The sequence below is a fragment of the Thalassophryne amazonica genome, chromosome 7, assembly GCF_902500255.1.
Source record: "Thalassophryne amazonica chromosome 7, fThaAma1.1, whole genome shotgun sequence".
NCBI classification, from domain to species: domain Eukaryota; kingdom Metazoa; phylum Chordata; class Actinopteri; order Batrachoidiformes; family Batrachoididae; genus Thalassophryne; species Thalassophryne amazonica.
In genome coordinates this window covers 53865880-53890772 of record NC_047109.1, presented here as the reverse complement: position 1 = coordinate 53890772, position 24893 = coordinate 53865880, and the positions used below count along the sequence as shown (strand labels likewise).

The 24893-nt window shown below is 46.3% G+C and overlaps 1 protein-coding gene across 1 annotated transcript in view; it reads right to left on the bottom strand.

The window, feature by feature from the left end:
* dhx16 (DEAH (Asp-Glu-Ala-His) box polypeptide 16) overlaps nucleotides 1-24893 on the bottom strand; it is an 81251-nt gene that overhangs the window by 1979 nt on the left and 54379 nt on the right. The window contains 1 exon segment of the mRNA XM_034173627.1: nucleotides 11782-11955. Within this exon segment, the coding sequence (XP_034029518.1) occupies nucleotides 11782-11955 (174 nt within the window).

Genomic DNA, 24893 nt, shown 5'->3' with positions numbered 1-24893 from the left:
ACTCAAAACCTGGATTCATCTTTTTAGTCACATAGCACTACTATTATTCTGAACACTACTGTATATACTAAGTGTGGAGGTCCCATCTGTTGTCCTCAATGTTCTCTGGATCTGCTCACCTCACACATCATCTCAACGCTCTCGATCTTCCCATATCCTCTGTAGTTACAGACACATTTTGCAGTTAAGTAGAACCGCTGATCTGTGATATACCGCCAATTTCCGCCAGATGGCGTTTTCACCTAGCGAGTATGAATCCGTCCAGCTTCCATATGAACTGTGAGATTCAACAATCCCACAATTATAGTGGTATCAGACTGAAAGATGTGTTAAGATGTATTAACTGGAACACAAAGTGCTTAACTTATTAAAATACGCCTGCACTGTGTTAACGGGTATACAGAGGGGTCCATGAGTATATGCACAGCATTAGAAATTTTGTAATTTTTCTCTGCAGAACATCATAGTGGAGATGGAATGAAAATCAGAATGTACTCGTTGTGCAAGTTATTACCGTTAAAGGGTTTAACAGAAGAATCACATTACCCATTTGGGAACTACAGCCATTTGAATACAAAGTCCATCCTTTTTTTCAGAGCCCGCTGCTGCTGCAGTTTGCCAGAAGGCACGAGAGATTCAAGCCCAGATCTGATCAGTTTTCTGTATGAAGATCCTTCTCTGTGCCACTCCACTGTGAAGCTTTGAGTGGTGATGCAACAGACAAAACTTACACTACCCCCAGTTCCTCCAATGACAGCTGCAGAAGCCTGTAAGTCATTCACAGTTGTCTCAGTGTTTGGTGGCTTCCCTCACTAGTCTCCTTCTTGCACAGCTATGTACATACAGTGCATCCACATTTTGTTATGTGGAAGAATAAGAATACAGCCTCATTCCAAAATGGAGTAAATTAATTCTTCTCCCTCAAAATTCTACTCACAATAATACATAACATGATTTTTTTTTTTTGATTTTTTGCAAATCTATTAAAACAACAACAAAAAAAAACTAAGAAAGTTAAGTATTCACAGCCTTTGCCATGAAGCTCAAAATTGAGCTCAGGTGCGTCCTGTTTCCACTGATCATCCTTGAGATCTTAATTGGAGTCCACCTGAGTTAAATTCAGTTGATTGACATAAGATAGACATACACCTGTCTATATATAAGGTCCCACAGTTGACAGTACACGCCAGAGCACAAACCAAGCATCAAGTCAAAGGAATTGTCTTTAGACCTCCAAGAAAGGATTGTCTTGAGGCACAAATCTGGGGAAGGGCACAGAAAGATTTCTGCTGTTTTGAAGGTCCCCATGAGCACAGTGGCCTCAATCATCCGTAAATGGAAGAAGTTCGGATTGACCAGGACTCCTCCTAGAGCTGGCAGCCTGTCTAAACTGAGCGATCAGGGGAGAAGGGCCTTAATCAGGGAGGTGACCAAGAACCTGATGGTCACTCTGTCGGAGCTCCAGCATTCCTCTGTGGAGAGAGGAGAACGTTCCATAAGGACAATCTGTGCAGCAATCCACCAATCAGGTCTGTATGGTAGAGTGGCCAGACGGAAGCCACTCCTTAGTAAAAGGCACATGGCAGCCCACCTGGAGTTTCCAAAAGTCACCTGAAGGACTCTCAGACCATGAAAAACAAAATTCTCTGGTTTGATGAGCCAAAGATTGAACTCTTTGGTGTGAAGGTCAGGCGACATGTTTAGAGGAAACCAGGCACCGTTCCTACAGTGAAGCATGGTGGTGGCAGCATCATGCTGTGGGGATGTTTTCAGTAGCAGGAACTGGGAGACGAGTCAGGATTGAGCGAAAGATGAATGCAGCAATGTACAGAGACATCCTGGATGAAAACCTGCTCCAGAGCGCTCGACCTCAGACTGGGGTGACGGTTCATCTTTCAGCAGGACAATGACCCGAAGCACACAGCCAAGATATCAAAGGAGCTGTTCCAGGACAACTCTGTAAATGTCCTTGAGTGGCCCAGCTAGAGACCAGACCTGAATCCAATTGAACAACTGCAGACATCTGAAAATGGTTGTGCGCTGACGCTCCCCATCCAAGCTGATGGAGCTTGAGAGGTGCTGCAAAGAGGAATGGGCAAAACTGCCCAAAGATAGGTGCACCAAGCTTGTGACATCATATTCAAGAAGAATTGAGGCTGTAATTGCTGCCAAAGGTGCATCAACAAAATATTGAGCAAAGGGTGTGAATACTTTTGTACATGTAACGTCTCAGTTTTTTTGCAAACATCAAAAAAACACCTTTTTTCATTTTGGCATTATGTGGTGTTGCGAGTAGAATTTTGAAGGAAAAATTAATTTACTCCATTGTGGAATAAGGCTGTAACAAAATGTGGAAGAAGTGAAGCGATGTGAATACTTTCCAGATGCAATGTATATAAATCGCTGTAATTCCAAAATGGTTAATGCAATAATTCTGTTAAATTAACTAACTAATAATCTAAACAACAACATTTTCATAATTTCATTTCAACTCCATTGTGGGGTTTAAATTAAATTATTAACAATTATTAAATGAGAAAAATTGTGCAGATACTTATGGACCTGGCTGTACACTCGCAAAGGAGCAACTGTGAGTTCACAACACAAAAGAAATAAATGAAAGATGTCTCAAAAGTATTTACCGTGTATTGGAGGAAAAATGAAACTGATATGACAACAATTAACAGATTTCCCAGAAATATAAATACTAAATCAAGCAAACCCACAGTATGGCACATTCCACATTCCAAGGGAGCGTTATCCTGTTAATATTTTACATGATTATCAGCAATCCAATTGACTGCATTTCCATGTTGAGGTCATAAATAAAAGAAGAATATTCTGATGACACAAACATTCATTCATTTTCTATACCCACCTATCCCAATGAACGGTTTCAGGGGAGCTGGAGCCTATCCCAGCAGTCATAGGGCGAGAGGCGGGATAGATAATTTTTCAATAACACTTAAATCTGCTATTAGTTGCCGTTTTTGTTGACAGGTGTAGGGGAAGTGGATCTATCATCATACAGTTTGTTCAAAGGCACATGGTGGTGTAGAGTGTAATGAAGGAAGAAAAGAGTAGTGTCTGCAGAGAACTTCAATCACCATACCGCAACAGTTATGAGGAGGTGATGGGTAAATAACTTGGCTGGGGTGTGCACCCATTTAAAGAGGGGGCACAAGGTGCACACAGGTGGACTATGTAGAGATAAAACAGTCGGATTCTGTGCAGTCGTTCAAGTCCAGACTAAAGACTCATCTATTCTCCTTTTCATATGGTTAGCATACCAGTGTAGTATGGAATTATGTTTGCACTCCTTTTAAATCATATTAACAACAACAACGGAACAGGTCTCAGCCTCACTATATCTACATTCTGGGTCTGTTAATGAAGGACAGCCCTGTTGATTTACTGCTGCTGAACTAAAGCCTTATGCCTGGTTCACACGACAGGATTTTAAAATTATCTGTAGGTTTCTAAAACCTGTAAGACTACACACAAGAGATAAAAAAAAAAACAAAAAAAACATAGATCTAACAGGTTTGGTCGTACAGTGCGTGGTGTTTAGCCACATGGTAAGGACAACACCATACACGAACATTTCCAGGTCAGACAGGAAATCTCAATTTTCAATTCAATTTATTTTCATTTATACAGCGCCAAATCACAACAGAGTTGCCTCAAGGCGCTTCACACAAGTAAGGTCTAACCTTACTAACCCCCAGAGCAACAGTGGTAAGGAAAAACTCCCTCTGAGGAGGAAACCTCAAGCAGACCAGACTCAAAGGGGTGACCCTCTGCTTGGGCCATGCTACAGACATAAATTACAGAACAATTCACAAAACGAATATACAAGAAATGCTGTTGGTGCACAGGACAGGAAGGTCTCCAGCACAATTACAACTCCCATCTCTGGATGGAGTTGCACCTTAAACAGAGAGAAAAAACAGAATCAAGCATCAGAAAGACAAGAAATACTGTATAATTTGTCAGCAATAAACAACAACAAAAACAGGATACTAAGGTGATCGCAGGCCACTAGCCCTAAGCTTCACTAAAAGACCCAGAATTTAGGTAAAGTTGAGGCCGCGGCATGCTCTGTTTCCAAATAAAATGAATTAACAGTGAAAAGCGTAGCGAAAACTATACAATGCCAGTATGTTAGCCATATGAAAGGGAAAATAAGTGCGTCTTAAGTCTGGACTTGAAAGTCTCCACAGAATCTGACTGTTTTATTAACACAGGGAGATCATTCCACAGAACAGGGGCACGATAAGAGAAAGGTCTGTGACCCGCAGATTCTGGGATCACTTCTGGGTTTAAGTAGGTCAGCTAGTTAGGGAGGTGCCAGACCATCAAGGATTTTATAGACTAGTAGCAGAACCTTAAAATCTGGTCTCACTGGGACAGGAAGCCAGTGAAGGGATGCCAAAATGGGCGTAATGTGGTCGAACTTTCTGCTTCATGTCAAAAGTCTGGCAGCAGCATTTTGAACCAATTAGAGACCCCTAATGCTGGACTGTGGTAAACCAGAAAATTAAAACATTGCAGTAGTCCAATCTAGAAGAGATAAACGCATGGATCTGGGTCTTAGCATCAGCCATAGACAGGATTGGACGAATCATCGCTATATTTCACAAGTGGAAGAAAGCAGTCCTTGTAATATTTCTCATGTGGAGGCCAAAGGACAACGTAGGATCAAAAATTACCCCAAGGTAACTTTTGATCCATTTCACACTTTTTTGATCCGTATCACACTTTGTCCATGTGATGTATGACAGACAAGCCTAGGATAAGCGTTAACTGGTCAAACTGATGCCGATGTCTCACTGGACCAAGAACCATCCTTTCAGTCTCATCAGAATTTAAAAGGAGCAAGTTTCTTGACATCTAACTTCTCAGTGATGCAAGGCAATCTTCTAAGGATGTTATGTGGATGAGATGACCAGCAGTTATCGGCGTGTATAACTGAGTATCATCAACATAGCAGTGAAAGGTAATCCCAAAGCAAATCTCTCGAGATTGAACGTGACTTCAGAGTAAACAGACAGAGATAGTTTGTGGACTATTTAAAACAGAGGGAAAAAAAGATACAAAAAGAAAAGCCGTACTTTAAAGGAGTGGAGACCGCACGACCACCGGACTTTCTGGTAAGTCAGAACAGCTGTTTTGATTTTATTTTCCGCTACATGCATCCGTCACCTCGCTTTCTGATTGGCTACATGTTCCATTCAGTAGGCTGTGTGCTAGTTTGTGGTCGGAAGACACAACACATGTTGCAATATCGGGCCAAGACAATCCAACATGTTGAATATCCCCAATTTGCGATCAGAGAGCCCCGACGTCCTTTCGAGAAAATCAGAGCGCTCTTAGCACACCACACATGGCAGGAATGTCTGATAAGATTATCTTTAGTGTCATCACGATTATCGGGGCATTCTTAAGATTATCGGAAGGGGAAAAGTCCAATATCGGCCTAATTATCTTGCCGTGTGAACCAGGCTTTAGGTGCTGTTATCTCGAGGTGACTGATGCTGCTCTTTTTTCTCTCTAAAGTTCCTGCTGCTGCTGTCAGAGGACCAGACTAACCTGGCACTGGCATTTGATGTCTGTTATCAGAAGTGTTGAAGAGCTGAAACTACAGACTCTGCACCAAGATGGACCATTTGTAGTTTTAATAACTTTTGTTTCCCTCTCATCTTTTGTAAACTGTGTTAGAATGGCCCAAGCAGTGGGTCACCCTCACCAACCCCCCAAGTCTGGTTTGCATAAGGTTTCTAGAAACACTAGAGGGAGTTTTATTTTTCCCCTTACCACTGTCACCTGTGTGCTTAATCACGGGGATTGGTATGGTTAGATTTTACCTGTTCGAAGCACCTTGAGGCAGCACTGTTGTGATTCTGTACTATATAAATAAAATAAATTTAATTGAAAGTAACTGGACATTGGAGACTGTAAGGTGACAGGTGAGAGTGTAGCTAGACAGTATTGCATGGTGATTTGTAAGATGACTTCTGAGGTGAAAAAGGAAGAGAACGAGAGCTGAACCAAGGATCAGATGGTGAAAACTGAAGGAGAAAGACTGTCATGTTATAATAAGGGAGAGGGGCACTGGAATGAGGTGGAGTGATGCTGAACAACTCATGGTATGAGAGAAGATGCAGAGGACCAGGTGAGATGGAAACATATGATGTGCTACGGCTACCGCTAACAGAAGCAGGCGGAGAAAGAGGAAGGGGGAAAAAAATAAGAGGAAGAAAAAGAACAACAACAACATCATTCCAGATACCTGAACTCACGGAGTAAAATAGACTTAATAAGACACAGATGTAGTGCAAGGAGGCAAAGTCTGAGTTGGTAGCTGCTGGTACATACTACAGGGAAACAAGGCTCAAATTCACAAGAGCAGTGTGTGGTAAATAAAATGGGAATGGTGTCATTTTCTTCAATTACAAGACTAATAAATGTTTCACACCACCGCACATTATGTAAACAGCACAAGATGAGGCAAGAGAAAGCGGCACATTGCTCTTCAGGGTGGATTCAGAGAATGTCACGTTCTACGTGTTAAGAGTGACAATACTGCAAGACAGTTATCTGAATGCACTGCTCTTAGAAAACATCTAAGATTGGCCATGACTCTATAAAGGCTACCACAAGGCAAAGCAAGATTGGGAGAAGACAACAGATTATCTGATTGTGAAGGGGGTTGAGTTTGGTGTGTGTGTGTGGGGGGGGGGGGGGGGGGGGGGCAGCTCATGTACACTTCCATAGTTGACTTGAACATGTGTGAGAGACACAGCAGACACATCACAACACAATCCAAATAAAGCGATTTAGGTGCCATGTCCTCTATTCAGGTAGAAAGAGAGCAACAAGATTTTGTTGGAGAAACGAGGAGCCAGCTGAGGACAGATGATTCATGAAAAGCAAACAGCACTCAGTTTTCCGACATACAGCGGGACACAATGCTGTCTCGTTACGGCTCGTAACATTAGATCACAAAGTTCAGAGTCTGTTCCCTGTGCAGGCTGGTAAACACTGCTGTGAATAAAGTGCTGTGACTCTTTAAACTTTTAAAACGCTGGTTGCTCACAAGCATACTTAAACATCCTGTTTCTTGTCAGCATGAGAGAGAGAGAGAGAGAGAGAGAGAGAGAGAGAGAGAGATCAGCTGTTCTGAGCACACAGAGGCACCGTGGGCTGCGTGATCATGCTCTCCAGCTGATTCACTCTGGATGCACGCACTCAGTTTTTTGATGTATACAGGAGCACCGTGCCACAGACATGGCAGATTTGCATGCAGTAACTCAGTGTAACACAGACTTACATGCAGAAGCACAGACTTGCTTAAAATGGCGTGCTTTAATCATTCAGTGCTTTACGCAGAAAAAAACTGAACGTTTAATTTCTTCCGCTTACTGCTGTGCTGGGGAGCAAAACTCAGCATTGAGCTGCACAGCGCTGCATTACTCAGCGTAGTAGGTATGCCACAATCAGGGCTGTGAAATGAAAATTTTGAAATCTGAGGAAAATTTGCAGGGGGTCGGGGGTACAGCTCCTCAGAATTGGGGCCCCAGAATTAAATTTTTATCTAATGATACTTTTTCAGCATCTTCTGGAAGAATAAATCTCAAAATTAGTGGATATTTAAATGATCCTATATTCAACCTTTTATTTGACCTGTCAATGATGATATTGAAATAACAGAATATGACATGGAAGTAGGACCTGGAATGATTTTCCTTTTAATTGTAAACCAAATTATGCATTAACTTAGAACAATTAAAGTATATGAAATTTATGAAGACTGAAAAGACTGTTATAGCATTTCCAAAACCACAGCTAAAGCTTGGAGAATATTTGGAAAATCATAGTAAAATATCAATAACATACCTTATAGTAAAAAGTCACTTATATTGTGTAAATTCATGCAGCCTAAATCCATTCAAAGCCACAATGTCTTTTTTACAATGAAAGAAAGTCTAGATTAGTAAAAAAAAGTCACATAATGTCTAAAATCCTGTTTGAACAGCAAAATGTTTATTTTCCAGAGAGAAAAATTCTTACTGTGTTTCCTGAGAGGGCACAGTTCACTTTTCCCGTTTCTTTTGTGTTGATGAAGCCAGCGACAATTCCACGGATTCTTGTCCTTATCAGATTTTTTCAAACAGTCTTTCTCGCCATCTTCTCTCTGTGCGACGTCGGTCTGTGACACAGACATGCTGCACAAATCTTTTTTTAAAAACTTGAAAGCTCTAAAAGTTTGGGATGTCCACATGCTAAGTTTTAGCCACACGGCGTCGCCGCAGCAACCAACCAGTCCTGCTTTACGACAACTGTCATAACAGCTACGCTTTGAGTGGCATTTTTCCTCCGCGAAACTCCGCGGATCCAAGGAAACTGATTTGTATCGGTAACACACAGATCAGTGTCCGTGGACTTAGAAAACTTACACGATGTCGTAAAAAAAGAGAACACTTTGCGATAAGCATTTTAAAAACTCAGTGATGTTCACGATTAAAGAGTACATCACTAACACCCCCCCCCTCCCCATAATGAAATCTGCGGAATCCCGCAGAGTTTTCACAGCCCTGCACAATGCGCAACTCTACGTTTGCACTGGTGTGAAAGGGGCTTAAGTCCGTTGCAGAGTGTTACCTTAATGCTGCGTTTACATATAGGCAGGACGTATTATGAATGTCATATTTGCATCATTCTTGGCACATTCCTGACATTCTTAACATGACTTAACGCATCTGAATAGGTTTCTTAATAGTGTGTGATATTCGTGATTTTCACAAAGCATGCTTTTGGCTGTCAAAAAATCTTCCACGAATGTCACGCACCACCCTCATTTCACCTCATGTCGTGGAGGTTGCAACTGAGTGTGTTGATCCGTCTTGATTAGTGGTGATCCTTAATAGAGCGTGACAGCGTACTTCTCTGACGTGTGCACAATTAAACCCTGCTGCACCGCATTCAGTTTCAATGCTCCAATATGCGGAAGTTTCGTTCCAATGATCATCAGCATGCTCCTGCAGGTGTTCCACCTGCTGCTGCTGTGCCTGATGTTTGGGAAAACACACGAGACAAGGGCTGCGTGAAGCCACACATCTTGCTCTCTCTGTCTCCTCCTCCTTTCACGCCATGGCACAGAGCCCAACGAAGCATGCAATCACAAAGTTCTGCTGTGGATTTAAAGGAGCAAACTGGAGTGATCTGAATTGTTCAGCAATTGATGGATGAATATGGGTGTGTGTGGAGACAATTCGCCTCATTCTCAACGTGACAGAACGTAATGATGCTCTGTTACGCGCAACAGTGCGGAATGTTATTCTTGACCGTGAGCAATGGTTCCTGATAATTCGGCAGCAACACGTGCCATTAATCGTAACGCGTGGTAACAGGTTGCAGCAATTCCTGAGGACACCTGACGCCTCTGCCTCAAATCATCACATTCGTGATCAGCGGCCAAGAATGTATACTTCGTGGCATTTGTGACTTGTTGTCATTATGTGTAAACGTAGCATAAAAGTGTAAGATGAAACAGCATGCCACGGTGTCAGTTGCAAAGGAACAATGGTAGGTGGTGCACAGGTATGGTTTTGATTTCACACTGCACTGATTTCTTACCATCCCATTAAAGATATTGAGAATGTCTAGCTAGACGCAACATGACAGATGCAAAGCGGTTGACTTTGGTTCACCACATCCAGGGATATGTGTGAAACCTATAAATTACAGTGCAGGCAGCAAGCAGCATTTTTGTAATACTCGCTGGCCTTCAATACGAGTGGAAGAACTGAAATCATGTAAACCTGGTTTTTCCAATTATCGGATAACTGAAGTGCATGTAAATGCGAGAGATCAGATTATTACAGGTATCCAATTACTAGCAGTTACCTAATTATTATGGTTGTGTAAATGTGGCCAGTGAGTGTTTGGTGCATCTGAGGTAGAAGAGAAAGTGGGAGCTCTCAGCTTCACCCAAACATCCTTTCAACTGATGGGATAAGAAAAGTGTCCAAAATATCAACGTAAACTTGTGCATTTATTGATGATGTAATGACGGCCATCTCCCCAGTGCCTTTACCTGACATGCAGCCCCATATCATCAATGACTGTGGAAATTTACATATTCTCTTCAGGCAGTCACCTTTATAAATCTCATTGGAACAGCACCAAACAAAAGTTCCCGCATCATCACCTTGCTCAATGCAGATTCGAGATTCAGCACTGAATATGACTTTCATCCAGTCATCCACAGTCCACGATTGCTTTTCCTTAGCCCATTGTAACCTTGTTTTTTTCTGTTTAGGTGTTAATGATGGCTTTCGTTTAGCTTTTCTGTATGTAAATCCCATTGCCTTTAGGTGGTTTCTTACAGTTCGGTCACAGACGTTGACTCCCATTCGTTCATTTGTTTTGTTGTGCATTTTTGATTTTTGAGACATATTGCTTTAAGTTTTCTGTCTTGACGCTTTGATGTCTTCCTTGGTCTACCAGTATGTTTGCCTTTAACAACCTTCCCATGTTGTTTGTATTTGGTCCAGAGTTTAGACACAGCTGACTGTGAACAACCAACATCTTTTGCAACATTGCGTGATGATTTACCCTCTTTTAAGAGTTTGATAATCCTCTCCTTTGTTTCAATTGACATATCTCGTGTTGGAGCCATGATTCATGTCAGTCCACTTGGTGCAACAGCTCTCCAAGGTGTGATCACTCCTTTTTAGATGCAGACTAAGGAGCAGATCTGATGTGATGCAGGTGTTAGTTTTGGGGATGAAAATTTACAGGGTGATTCCATAATTTATTCCTCAGAATTGGGTGAGTCCATATTTTTTTCCCTCTGCTTCGTCTAAAAAAGTAACCATTACTGACTGCTACAATTATTTTTCCTGATTTCTTATAGTGTTTCTTAAAGCCAGAAAGTTGCCATTTGAAATTACTTTAGTTTTGTGTTATGTCTGTGATCTGCTTTTTTTCTACAAAATTAAACAACTGAATGAACATCCTCCGAGGCCGGTAATTCCATAATTTTTGCCAGGGGTTGTAGTACTTTGCCTGTGGTCTTCCATTCGTCACTATGTTCCTCACAGTGAAAACTGACAGCTGAAATCTCTAAGATAGCTTTTTGTATCCTTCCCCTAAACCGTGATGTTGAACAATCTTTGTTTTCAGATCATTTGAGAGTTGTTTAGAGGCTCCCATGTTGACACTCATTAGAAGAGATGCAAAGAGGGGAAACATTTGGAAATGGCCACCTTAAATACCCTTTCTCATGATTGGATTCACCTGTGTAAGGAGGTCAAGGGTCACTGAGCTTACCAAACCAATTTTGTGTTCCAATAATAACTGCTAAATGTATTCAAATCAATAAAATGACAAAGGGTGCCCAAATGTATGCATCTGCCCAATTTTGTTTAAATAATTATTGCACACTTTCTGTTAATACTAGAAACTTCATTTCACTTCTCAAATATCAGTGTGTTTGTCTGCTATATAATATATTTAACTGAAATTTCTGATCCAGACAACCAATGATTCATAAAGGAAAATCATGAAAATTATCAGGGGTGCCCAGACTTTTGCAAACAACTGTATTAAACAAAATCATGCTGTTCATTTAGCCTTGTGTCCATTTCTGTGCTACGAGTGAAACTTTTACAGCTAACACTGATACTGTTCATTTCTTAATACCAAAACTGTGAGAGAAATTTTGACAATCATTCAAAAGCAAACTGCATCAGGGCCCATGCTGAGCCTTCAGACCTGTCTCATGTACTCTTTGGTGGTAAGGACCAGCTCATGGTAGATGAGCCAGCGGGGCTGCGCCTCAAACAGCGAGCTGTTGGGGTGGACAAAGACTGTCTGCTGGTGTTTCACTGTCTTGTAGCCACCTTTGCTCAGACGTGCTGTGTGATAAAAATACCCTGCCGTCACGGCCTGGAACAACAAAACAAACAAAAAAAAGTAGATATTGGGTTTAGAGACCTGCTTAATTGGCACACAGGACAGAAATCAATAAACCACAGCAGTATAAGAAAAGCAGAACAAAGTAACAACAACAACAACAGGCAACAATGCAAGACTATAACAAAGCAAACAATAGCGTATTTTAAAAGACAAAAGTAAAACTAGAGCATCGCGCTCATGGAGTGCAAACCTCCACCAACACTAGTTTCCAATTCCACAAATTTTTACCTTGGAAAAAAATTTCAAGGTCAAAGTCCTGTTAGAAGTGGCTTTTCATAAGATAAAATATATGACAAAATATAAATCAAAGGGGCTTTTCAATGTTAAAATCAAATATCTGCTAAATCTGAAAAATGGAGAAATATGCAGACCAAACGTAGCCTATTCACTGAGAGTGCCAGTTTGCACCTCATTGTTACTAATGAGAGCGATTGTGTTGTGAAAGTGTAGGTACACGGACCCACAACAGGGGGCGCAATGAACGGACAATGGAGAAAAGTAAGAACAAGTTTTACTGTTGTGAAAATAGCACAACTGATACAACAATTAGCAATTTGTAAGCCGAAATCTGCTGGTGTCTTGTGGGCAGGCCCGAAGGTAGGAGACGTCCGTCCTAGTTGAACCGGAACCACCCAGATCTCCTCTGCCACCGAAACCCAGAAGTACTGGAACCGCCAAGTCCCGAATTCCCAGGTGGCCACTGCCTCCGCTCGTCGGATCCGGTACTGCTGGCGGGAAAGAACACAAACACACAGGTTGGGATGCGACCGCACCCAGTAGATGAGAGGGGCAAAGCCGCCTCCACCTCTTGTCACACTGAAGCAGGAAAGGTGAGTACTTATCCGAACACTTGGCCTTCCGCTGTCCTGAAAAGTTTATAATGTATTGTCACAAAGATGCAGTATCTGTTGCAGAGGTGATTACCTTAAACTCAAGGTGATATCTCGGCACTGAGGTGGAGGCGCTGTCCTGCTGATATATCTCCGTACTGAGTGAAGTCAGCTGTGTCCAGTAATGGTGACAGCTGTCATCCTGGCTGCTCTCATCAGGCGGCGGCGCCCTCTGGTGCCTGGAGCCCGCACTCCAGGCAGGGCGCCCTCTGGTGGTGATGGGCCAGCAGTACCTCCTCTTCAGCGGCCCACACACAACAGGACCCCCCCTCAACGGGCGCCTCCTGGCGCACGACCGGGCTTCTCCGGATGGCGACGGTAAAAGTCGGCCAGGAGGGCCGGGTCCAGGATGAAGCTCCTCTTCACCCAGGAGCGTTCTTCGGGGCCGTACCCCTCCCAGTCCACCAGGTACTGAAGACCCCGGCCCATTCGACGGACATCGAGGAGCCGACGCACGGTCCAAGCCGGTTCCCCGTCGATGATCCGGGCAGGAGGTGGTGCCGGACCCGGGGTGCAGAGGGGTGAGGTGTGATGGGGTTTTATCCGGGAGACGTGAAACACTGGGTGAATCCGCAGTGAGGCCGGAAGCTGAAGCCTCACTGCGGCGGGATTGATGACTTTGAGGACTTTGAAGGGACCGATGTATCGTTCTTGGAGCTTGGGGGAGTCCACTTGAAGGGGAATGTCCTTGGTGGACAACCACACTGCCTGCCCAGGACGATACGTGGGAGCCGGGGCCCGCCGCCGGTCTGCATGTGTCTTCGCCCTCGTCCGGGCCTTCAACAAGGCAGAGCGGGCGGCACGCCACACCCGACGGCACCTCCGTAGGTGGGCCTGGACCGAGGGCACACCGACCTCTCCCTCGACCACCGGAAACAAGGGGGGCTGATACCCCAAGCACACCTCAAACGGGGAGAGGCCGGTGGCAGATGACACTTGGCTGTTGTGAGCGTACTCGATCCAGGCCAGGTGGGTACTCCAGGCCGTCGGGTGCGCGGCTGTCACACAGCGTAGTGTCTGCTCCAATTCCTGATTCGCCCGCTCTGCTTGCCCGTTGGTCTGGGGGTGATACCCAGACGAGAGGCTGACCGTGGCCCCCAGTTCCCGGCAAAAACTCCTCCAGACGTGTGAGGTGAACTGGGGACTGCGATCGGAGACGATGTCTGATGGGATGCCATGCAGACGGACGACGTGGTGGACCAGGAGGTCCGCTGTCTCCTGGGCCGTTGGAAGCTTCGGGAGGGCCACGAAGTGGGCCGCCTTGGAGAAACGGTCCACTATCGTGAAGACGACGGTGTTTCCCTGGGACGGCGGGAGACCCGTGACGAAGTCCAGGCCGATATGGGACCAGGGGCGATGAGGCACGGGCAGTGGCTGTAGCTGCCCTGAGGTCTTCTTGTGGTCAGCCTTGCCCCTGGCGCAGGTGGTACAGGCCTGGATGTAGTCCCGGACGTCGGCTTCCAGGGATGCCCACCAGAAGCGTTGCCGGACGACTGTCACGGTCCTTCGCACCCCTGGGTGACAGGAGAGCTTAGAACCGTGACAGAAGTCCAGGACTGCAGCCCTAGCCTCTGGTGGGACGTATAGTTTGTCCTTTGGTCCGTTTCCGGGGTCCGGGACACGGGTCAGGGCCTCCCGGACGGTCTTCTCCACGTCCCAGGTGAGGGCGGCCACGATAGCGGACTCCGGGATGATGGGATCCGGGGGATCCGACGGTTCCGTTTTGACTTCATCCTCGTGCACCCGGGACAATGCGTCCGATCTTTGATTCTTGGTCCCGGGGCGGTAGGTAATCCGGAAGTCAAAACGGCCAAAGAACAGTGACCAGCGGGCTTGCCTGGGGTTCAGACGCTTAGCGGTCCTGATGTACTCCAGGTTCCGATGGTCAGTGAAAACCGTGAATGGCACGGCTGTTCCCTCCAACAGATGTCTCCACTCTTCGAGGGCCTCTTTCACAGCAAGGAGTTCCCGATTGCCGACGTCATAATTCCGTTCAGCGGGGGTCAACCTGCGAGAGAAATAGGCACACGGGTGAAGGACCTTATCGGTCTTCCCGCTCTGGGAGAGCACCGCTCCTATCCCTGAGTCCGAGGCATCCACTTCAACCACTAACTGGCGGCTAGGATCGGGCTGCACCAGAACTGGTGCAGACGAGAAGCGCCGTTTCAACTCCTTGAACGCGGCCTCGCACCGGTCCCGACCAGGTGAAGGGAACCTTTGGAGAGGTCAGGGCTGTCAGGGGGCTAACTACCTGACTATAGCCCTTAATGAACCTCCTATAGAAATTAGCAAAGCCGAGGAACTGTTGCAGCTTCCTACGGCTTGTGGGTTGGGGCCAATCTCTCACCGCCGCAACCTTGGCCGGATCCGGGGCGACGGAGTTAGAGGAGATTATAAACCCCAGGAAGGACAAAGAAGTGCGGTGGAACTCACACTTCTCGCCCTTCACAAACAGACGGTTCTCCAACAACCGCTGCAGGACCTGACGGACATGCCGGACATGAGTCTCAGGATCCGGGGAAAAGATGAGTATATCGTCTAGATATACGAAGACGAACCGGTGCAGGAAGTCCCGCAAGACATCGTTTACCAACGCTTGGAAGGTCGCGGGAGCATTAGTGAGACCGAACGGCATGACCAGGTACTCAAAATGACCTAAGGGGGTGTTAAATGCCGTCTTCCATTCGTCTCCCTTCCGAATCCGAACCAAATGATACGCATTCCTAAGATCCAGCTTGGTGAAAATCTTGGCTCCATGCAAGGGGGTGAACACTGAATCCAACAAGGGCAACGGGTATCGGTTGCGGACCGTGATCTCGTTCAACCCCCTGTAATCAATGCATGGACGAAGTCCGCCATCTTTTTTACCCACAAAAAAGAAACCTGCGCCCATCGGTGAGGTGGAATTCCGGATCAACCCGGCGGCTAATGAGTCCCGGATGTAGGTCTCCATTGATTCGCGTTCCGGCCGTGAGAGGTTGTACAGCCTACTGGACGGGAACTCACTGCCTGGAACCAAATCAATGGCACAATTGTACGGGCGGTGGGGAGGAAGCGTAAGAGCCAGATCCTTGCTGAACACGTCAGCGAGGTCATGGTACTCCGCTGGCACCGCCTTCAGATTGGGCGGGACTCGGACCTCCTCCTTAGCTTGGGAGCCGGGAGGAACCGAGGAACCGAGACACTCCCGATGGCAGGTTTCGCTCCACTGCACCACTACCCCGGACGGCCAATCAATCCGGGGATTGTGCTTAAGCATCCATGGAAACCCTAAAACCACACGGGAGGTGGCCTGAGTCACGAAGAACTCGATCACCTCCCGGTGGTTACCTGACATCACCAGAGTTACTGGAGGTGTCTTATGAGTGATTGGTGGGAGTAGGGAGCCATCTAGTGCTCGAACCTGCACAGGCGAGGTAAGAGCCACCAGAGGGAGCCCTATCTCCCTGGCCCATCTGCTGTCAAGCAGATTCCCCTCAGAGCCCGTGTCCACCAGTGCTGGGGCCTTCAGGGTCGAATCCCCATACAGGATTGTGACTGGGAGTCGTGTAGCAATGTGGGTGTGTCCCACGTGAATGTTTTGGCCCACCCCTGGCCCAGTCTCTAAGGGCGGGCGTTGGAGTTTAACCGCTCGGGGCAGTCGTTTGCCATATGCTCACTCGAGCCACAAACATAACAAGCTCCGTGGGCCCGCCTCCTTTGTGCTCCAGGTGCCCTAAATGTTGCCCTGCTCGTGTCCATAGCTTCGTCAGCAGGGGGAGCCGTAAGCGCACGGAGCGCAGGAACAGAAGAGCGTGGGGAGGGCGGAGCTCGATCGGACCCGGAAGGGAGAGGGACGACGCGTGCCTGGCCACGCCCTTCGCCTCGTTCCCGACGGCGTTCTTCTAACCGGTTGTCGAGTCGTATGACTAGATCAATGAGCCCATCTAAATCTCGCGGTTCGTCCTTAGCCACCAGGTGCTCTTTTAGGACCAGAGACAGTCCGTTTACAAAGGCAGCGCGGAGGGCAGTGCTATTCCAGCCGGATCTCGCCGCCGCGATGCGGAAGGCGACTGCATAGGCAGCTGCGCTCCGACGTCCCTGTCGCATGGACAGTAGTGCGGTTGAAGCGGACTCTCCTCTGTTGGGATGATCGAACACCATTCTGAGCTCCCGTACAAACCCATCGTATGTATGAAGGAGCCGAGAGTTCTGCTCCCAGAGCGCTGTAGCCCAAGCGCGTGCCTCCCCGCGAAGCAGGTTTATCACATAAGCTACTTTGCTAGCATCAGTCGCGTACATTACGGGACGCTGAGCGAAGACGAGCGAACACTGCATAAGAAAGTCCGCGCACGTCTCCACACAGCCTCCGTACGGTTCTGGAGGGCTTATGTATGCTTCTGGGGACGGAGGGAGGGACCGTTGAACGACCAGTGGAACGTTACTTTCGCGCGCAGGGTCCTCGGGAGGGAGAGCTGCAGCGGCGCCCGAAGGGCGTGCCTCCACTTGTGCGGCGAGAGCCTCCACCCTGCGGTTTAGGAGAACGTGTTGCTCGGCCATTAAATCGATCCGAGAGGTGAAAGCGGTGAGGATCCGCTGCAACTCACCGATTACCCCTCCCGAAGCCTCCGCCACGTCTTGGTCTTCCAGTGGCCGTTCAACAGCCGGTTGACGCCCCTCGGGATCCATGACGCTGGCCGAGATATCCTGTTGTGAAAGTGTAGGTACACGGACCCACAACAGGGGGCGCAATGAACGGACAATGGAGAAAAGTAAGAACAAGTTTTACTGTTGTGAAAATAGCACAACTGATACAACAATTAGCAATTTGTAAGCCGAAATCTGCTGGTGTCTTGTGGGCAGGCCCGAAGGTAGGAGACGTCCGTCCTAGTTGAACCGGAACCACCCAGATCTCCTCTGCCACCGAAACCCAGAAGTACTGGAACCGCCAAGTCCCGAATTCCCAGGTGGCCACTGCCTCCGCTCGTCGGATCCGGTACTGCTGGCGGGAAAGAACACAAACACACAGGTTGGGATGCGACCGCACCCAGTAGATGAGAGGGGCAAAGCCGCCTCCACCTCTTGTCACACTGAAGCAGGAAAGGTGAGTACTTATCCGAACACTTGGCCTTCCGCTGTCCTGAAAAGTTTATAATGTATTGTCACAAAGATGCAGTATCTGTTGCAGAGGTGATTACCTTAAACTCAAGGTGATATCTCGGCACTGAGGTGGAGACGCTGTCCTGCTGATATACCTCCGTACTGAGTGAAGTCAGCTGTGTCCAGTAATGGTGACAGCTGTCATCCTGGCTGCTCTCATCAGGCGGCGGCGCCCTCTGGTGCCTGGAGCCCGCACTCCAGGCAGGGCGCCCTCTGGTGGTGATGGGCCAGCAGTACCTCCTCTTCAGCGGCCCACACACAACAGATTGAGGCACTTTTGATTGAGATATAATGAAAATGTACACAAATGGGATTTTCAATATTAAATTCAAATGTCCACAAAATCTACAATCTAGATCAGATCCGGATCAAACTTTGGGGGTCATTCCGTGTGAAATCATCAGATGCCTCCCGGGTCACAGGACTCTGATTGTCATGATTTTTTTTTTTTTTTGCAAGTACCTACATATGTCTAACGAACACATGTAAAATATTTCCGCTTAATTCCAAGTAGTTCTTTAGATATATTTTTTTAATAAGGGTACCCACAATCCTATGTTTCACTCGCGAATGCATTTTGAGCTTTCCTTCATTTTAAAAGGCATTATGTCAGCTAAAAGTGCAGATATAAAGCTCAAATTTGGAATACACCCTATTTGGGCACCCCGGATATAGTAGTAAATTTCAAAAATGGGATACAGAGCTAATTTTTCATTCTGTAGCATCACAAAAATGGCAGTTTGTTCATTCTCACAAAAAAATTCCAAAATTTCAAACAGCTGTACTAAAGAAGGGATTCAATGGATAATCTTCATATTGTAGAATACACATATTACTAGTTATATGTGTGTAAAACTTTGTGGTCATAACTTGAAGGGTTTTTGAATTATTGACTCTTAAAAATCGAACATGATCGTAGAATGTCAAAAATAGGCCAGTCTCTTTATGATTTGACCATGTGGGCAAGTGCTCAGCCACTTCATATTTTTTTGTGGAGAACATATTGATATACCAACTTTATGTCAATTTTTTTTTTTTTTAATCTAGCTCAAATGCCTTCATAGTGAAGAAAAAACTTGCAAAGTAGGGTACCATAAAATGGCGGGAACCAATTCTGAACCTGTATTTGCATATTCAGAAAGCAATATATCAGCTCTGAATGAAAGAATAAAGCTCAAATTTGGAATTTACAATATTTGGCACTCCAAAATAATGGATCAACTTTGAAAAACAGATTACTGAGCTTATTTTTTCTTACATGGCATCATAAAATTAGCAATTCAGTCATCGATGCAATTTTGTTACAAGGTTTTGAAGAGCTGTACTCCGAGATTAAATTGAGAGATAATTTTGATATTACAAAATTTTGTCCCTTTTGTGCTCTTGGTTCACAGGCTATTCGGTGATAAAGCACATCTGTCTACCTTTTCTCAACGATTTGTGACTTTTTTCCCTTCGTTCAGAAATCATTGTATGGTATGTGACTGGGCCATAAGCAACATTTCAATCACCAAAGAGCTTTAGTGTCGTCTCATCTGACCAATGGACAAGCTTCCGGTATGCATAATCTTTCTTTATGTAGTCCTTAGCATACCTCAGTCTGGCTTGAAGGTGTCTCTTTGTAGAAGTAGAATTTTTCTTGGTCTGCAACCTTGCAGTCTATTCTTGTCCAGGGCTCTGGTGACTGTCTTCTTTGAGACCACAATTCCCCACTTGGCATTCACTAGTGTCTGGCAGTTACTCTGGGTCTTTAGGCACATATCTTACTAGTTTTCTTTCTCGAGTCATTGAAATATTTCACTTTGTACCTCAGCCAGGCTTGTTCTGTACTGTGTGGCTCTGTATGAATTTCGTGATGATACTTCTCACTCCAGTTATTGACACAATGTTGTGATAACTTTGTATATCCTTCTCCTGCTTTCTGAGCCTCAACAATTATTTTTCTCAAGTCTAAACTGATTTATTTTGATGCTTTCTCAAGCGCCAGTTTTTATACTGTCTGTACACTGAAAGATAACCCTCAGTTTTAACTCGATTTTACAAGCTTTGAGCCTTACGCAGTTAAAGCACATTATTGCACAACAGTCATTTGTGCTATGGCTCAACAAAAAAGGTCAGTTATTAAAGAGGACAATAATTTTGACCCTGGTAGTTGTTGGTTTTTATGACATAATTTTGTTTCTGTGTGCAAAGTAAAATAATGTAAGCATCCAAAATAAAACAAGTATAAAACCTGTACCAAGATCATCATACCATACTGTGGCAACCTGGAATAAAAATGAGAGCAGCCAAAATGTATTTTTAAAAGTATAAATGGACTGCATTTATATAGTGCTTTTCCATCTGCATCAGACGCTCAAAGCGCTTTACAATAATGCCTCACATTCACCCCGATGTATCAACAAAAGTATCAACAAGATGTTAAGGTTTTGCTTAAAAAATTATGCTAAATTTCAGCTACAGTTTGCCACAAGGCACATGGAAAACTCAAACCCAGGTCTGTCGCATTTCCTCATAATAAAGTTCTTTTCTGTTCCACTCCAACATGACATTATATAACCAGTCATTAGACAAATGGAGGCTTCACGATGCTCAGTTTCTCACTTTCACAGATGCCAACAAGTCCTACAGTATTGTCAAGGGTGTTTTGGTGGTTTCCTTCACTAATCTCCTTCTCGCACAGTCATTAATTTTTTTCAACATGAGAACAGCTGTATCACAGAGTACCATACTGTTTGTATTTCTTTATGCTTGATGCAAGTGTGCTCCAAATTTTCAATGATTTGGAAATGTTCATGTATCGATTCCCTGGGTTGTCTAAAGAAAACTGTGACCAGGACTGTATGAGGTTGGACTACTTAATGCAGTTAAACTATGATTTCATTTATTTGTATGGAGGGGGGGGAATCACTTTTATTAACATCACACCCAAACAACCATTGTATTTACTATACATGTGACAACATTTAAAATAAACCACTGAAAAGCCATGTTCTATTTCATTCCTCCTGACTGCCAGAGGGCGGTGCTTTAGCACTTGGATAACTACATGTGCGCAGCACAGAGATCGAGAATATATACCAACAAAGTCACGCCATTGGATGTGATCTGGGTGACGTCACTGGTTGTCTTAATATACCAGACGCACCCAGGGCTCACTTCTTTTCTACATTCTCGCATTCTTAGAGGCTGAGAACGCATTTAGCTGCGATTGCCGCTCTCGCTTGTAGCCTCGCAACCCACCTTCGGTTGGAGCTACGTGTACTGCACACGTCCTCCAGAGGCTGCGAGACACGGCTTCACCGTTTTTTTGTATTCTCTGACTGACGCCTGTTGTGAGTACACCTTCCTAAACGCCGGGTGCGCGCCTTTGCCGCTGCCCTGCTGGGTATTTTCCTCTGTGCACATTAGCTGTGTTGTTTCGACAAAAGCTGGCTACTTGTTTAGTTGTGTCGCTAACCCCGTTAACTACGTGGTAGTGTGTGTATCAGAACCAGTATAGTGTACTGTGTTGGGCTTGGCGTGAGTGTTTTCCACTCCTTGAAGTACTTCGTCTGCACTGCTGCCATTTTGCTAAGTTTAACAGCTCCGCTAGCAGCTAGTGTTGTCATCGTTGCCCTAAGTGACTTAGCACTTGGGCTGTGAGTTTTTCGGCTCTGTACATCGTGTTATTACTGTGGCTGTGAGTGTTTCACGCTCCAGGCCTTGTATTAGCTGAGCCGTGCCTCATGTCGAGTCTGCAGCTGTACATTAGTGCGACTGCTGGGATCTGGAAAACGGATGCCCTGTTTGTGTGTTACTGTGATCACAAAAGAAGCTGTGCTGTCTCAAAGCAGCGACTCTCGCATTGGGTCGTGGATGCCATTTTACAAGTATACAGGTCCAGAGGTCTTCAGCCTCCTAAGGTTACGTGCCATTCCACCAGAGGGGTGTCCACCTCCTGGGCTGCACTGAGAGGTGTCCCTTTGAGTGACATTTGTGCTGCTGCTACGTGGGCTTCGTCCTGTACCTTTGATGATGCCCAGATGATGGACATATGTTTTGCCTCTCGTGTCTTGGGATCAGACACCTGAGGGAAGCCCTGACTGGCGATGCCTGCCTTAATTGTGCCAGCATGCCACTGGCAGAGGGATCTGCTAGACTTGCGGCACTGGAAAGTGGAATATCTAGTGCGACTTTGGCCTCCAGCCCCAGGAAGGAACCAAAGCGCCGTAAACGCCCACATGCAGGAGCCCCTTCTGCTAAGAAGGTTACTCATGACCATGCTTTGGCTGAAAAGGTCGAAACGTTGACTTCTGAGTTTGCTCAGATTAAGTCCTTGCTTCTGAATCTACAGCCTAGGGATGCTGTGACAGTTCCTGTTGTCCCTAATGAGGCTGATCAGACCAATGTAGTTACTCAGCAAGAGGAAGATGTCATGTCTATTGCTGCGACTGATTCCTTGTACATGACAAGTGATATAAACTGTGTGGAGGATGAGGATGAGAGGGGTCTTTCTCCAAGCCATTCATTAGTGGGCTCTCACACCTCTGAGGCAGAGTCCCTGCCGCAAACCGGACCTGGACTATCGTTTGTCAAGCAAGCTGTTCAGTTGGCTTTATCCAGGCTTGGGGTCGACAATCCCCCTGCGGAAACCACCGCTTCAAGTGCCTTTTTCAAAGTGACTCAGAAGCCTGAGTTCAACCTTCCAGTTTCACAACCATATATCAAGGAGCTCCACCGATGTTGGGCGGACCCCAAATCATTGACCCATCTATCGCAGGACTGCAGAGCCCTTAGCTCTATGTGTGATTCGGCGCAGTACTGCGAACCTGGTTGTGGCTCCAGCGGATGCTGCTTGGCCGGATGCCCGCTGCCCACGACCTCAGTGTAGGGTCACTGATGACCTCCTCACCAAAAGCTATGACACAGCTGCTTGCATCGGTCACCTAGGCAACTCACTGTCCCATTTAGCCCTTGCCCTCTCAAAGTCTTTGAGGGAGGCAGAGGTTGATGCTACGCAAAGTCTTTCCAAACCTTTGCTTATATGTCCAGAGAGCTTGGCAGAGTGATGTCAACCCTTACCATCACTAGACGTCAGGTGTGGCTTGAGCAGTCCCCCCTGTCCGAATCCTGCAGAGGCACACTCCGTTCGCTGCCGGTTCTTCCAGGCCAAGTATTTGGAACTGCGGCCCAACAAACTTTGGAGCGTGCTGTTGAGGCTAGCAAATCTCGGCGACAGTTTGTTGACCTACACCGGTCTTCCAGACCTCAGCCAGTCAGACGTGCTACAGCTTTTTACTCTACATCCAGGCTCCCACCTACTCCCAGAGCTGCACGTGCTGTCGCAGTTGAGGGCCAGCTCTCCCAGCGGCCTGCCTTTTGGGAGCCTATGGGCAGACCCCCGAGAACTGAACGGTTTTACAGAGCTTCCAGTAATTGCGCCCAGAGGTCCTCAGGGATGCAAGGCAGAGGTGGTCAGGTCTGACTGCCAACGTTTGGCCCCCAGCCATTTTTCACGAAATCAACTCAGCCACTGGGACGCTCAAGTTCAAGACCCATGGGTCATTTCAACCTTGTTCGAAGGTTACAGAATTCAGTTCAGATGTCGTCCTCCAAAGTTCAATGGGGTGAGGATGACTGTTGTTGTTTCCGACTCGGTGCAGTCTGCCACCCTACAATGGGAGATTTTGGAACTCCTGGAGAAGGGGGCCATAGAGCCAGTTCACAGTTCAGACCAGCTCAGGGGGTTCTATTCAATTTACTTCCTTGTTCCAAAGAAGGATGGCGGCTTTCGTCCTATCCTCGATATCAGACGTCTGAATCGTTATATCAAAGTGCTGCAGTTTCACGTGCTCCGCACAGTAGACGTCCTTCAAACTATCACACCAGGAGACTGGTTCACAAGTGTCGACTTAAAAGACGCCTATTTCCATGTGCCAGTGGCGCCTCATCACAGTTAGTTTCTCCGCTTTGCTTTCGAAGGTTAGGCATACCAGTTCAGGGTGCTTCCTTTCGGCCTCTCTCTCGCCCCTCGTACATTTACCAGATGTATGGCTGCAGCACTAGCCCCACTGTAAGCTCTTAGATTAAGAATCATACCCTACTTAGACGACTGGCTTGTCTGCGCTCTGACTCAGGAGCAGGCGCACAATGACACAGCTCTTCTACTGAACCATGTCTCTCATTTAGGACTCACAGTGAACTTTGCAAAGCGTTCTCTTGTTCCCAATCAACAAACGACCTTCATCGGCATTGCCATCAACTCCCTGACTATGACTGCATCGCCATCCCCGCAGAGAGTGGACGATGTAATTCGTCTCGTCTCACACATTCAACGGGCTGTGACGCTGCCTTTTGGTTTGCTGCTCTGGTTGATGGACAAACTGACTGCAATGTCGCTAGTGGTACCTTTGGGACTTCTGTTCTTACGTCTCCTACAGATCTGGATCAACAACCTAGGCCTCAACTCAAAGTTGCATCAGCACAGGCTTGTACGACTCTCCAACCAGTGCCTTCTGCACCTCAGGGGGAACGTGGACTTCATCTGCAAGGGTGTCCCTCTAGGCTCCGTCCCTTCTCGCCGAGAGGTGGTTGTTACAGATGCATCACTCAAAGGTTGGGGGGCCGTGTGGAATCACAGGATGGTGAGGGGTGTCTGGAGTCCTCAGGAGAGACTCCAACACATAAACGTGCTGGAGCTTTGTGCTGTGCGACTGGCTCTCAAGCATTTCCTCCCAGCCCTGAGAGGAAGACATGTTCTTGTCCAGTTGGACAACACATCAACAGTCTATCACATAAACCATCAGGGGGGCACCAGGTCCAATCACTCATTGGCAGAAACTCGGAGGCTTCTCTTATGGGCGTTGCCTCGCCTTCAAAGTGTCAGAGCAGTTCATC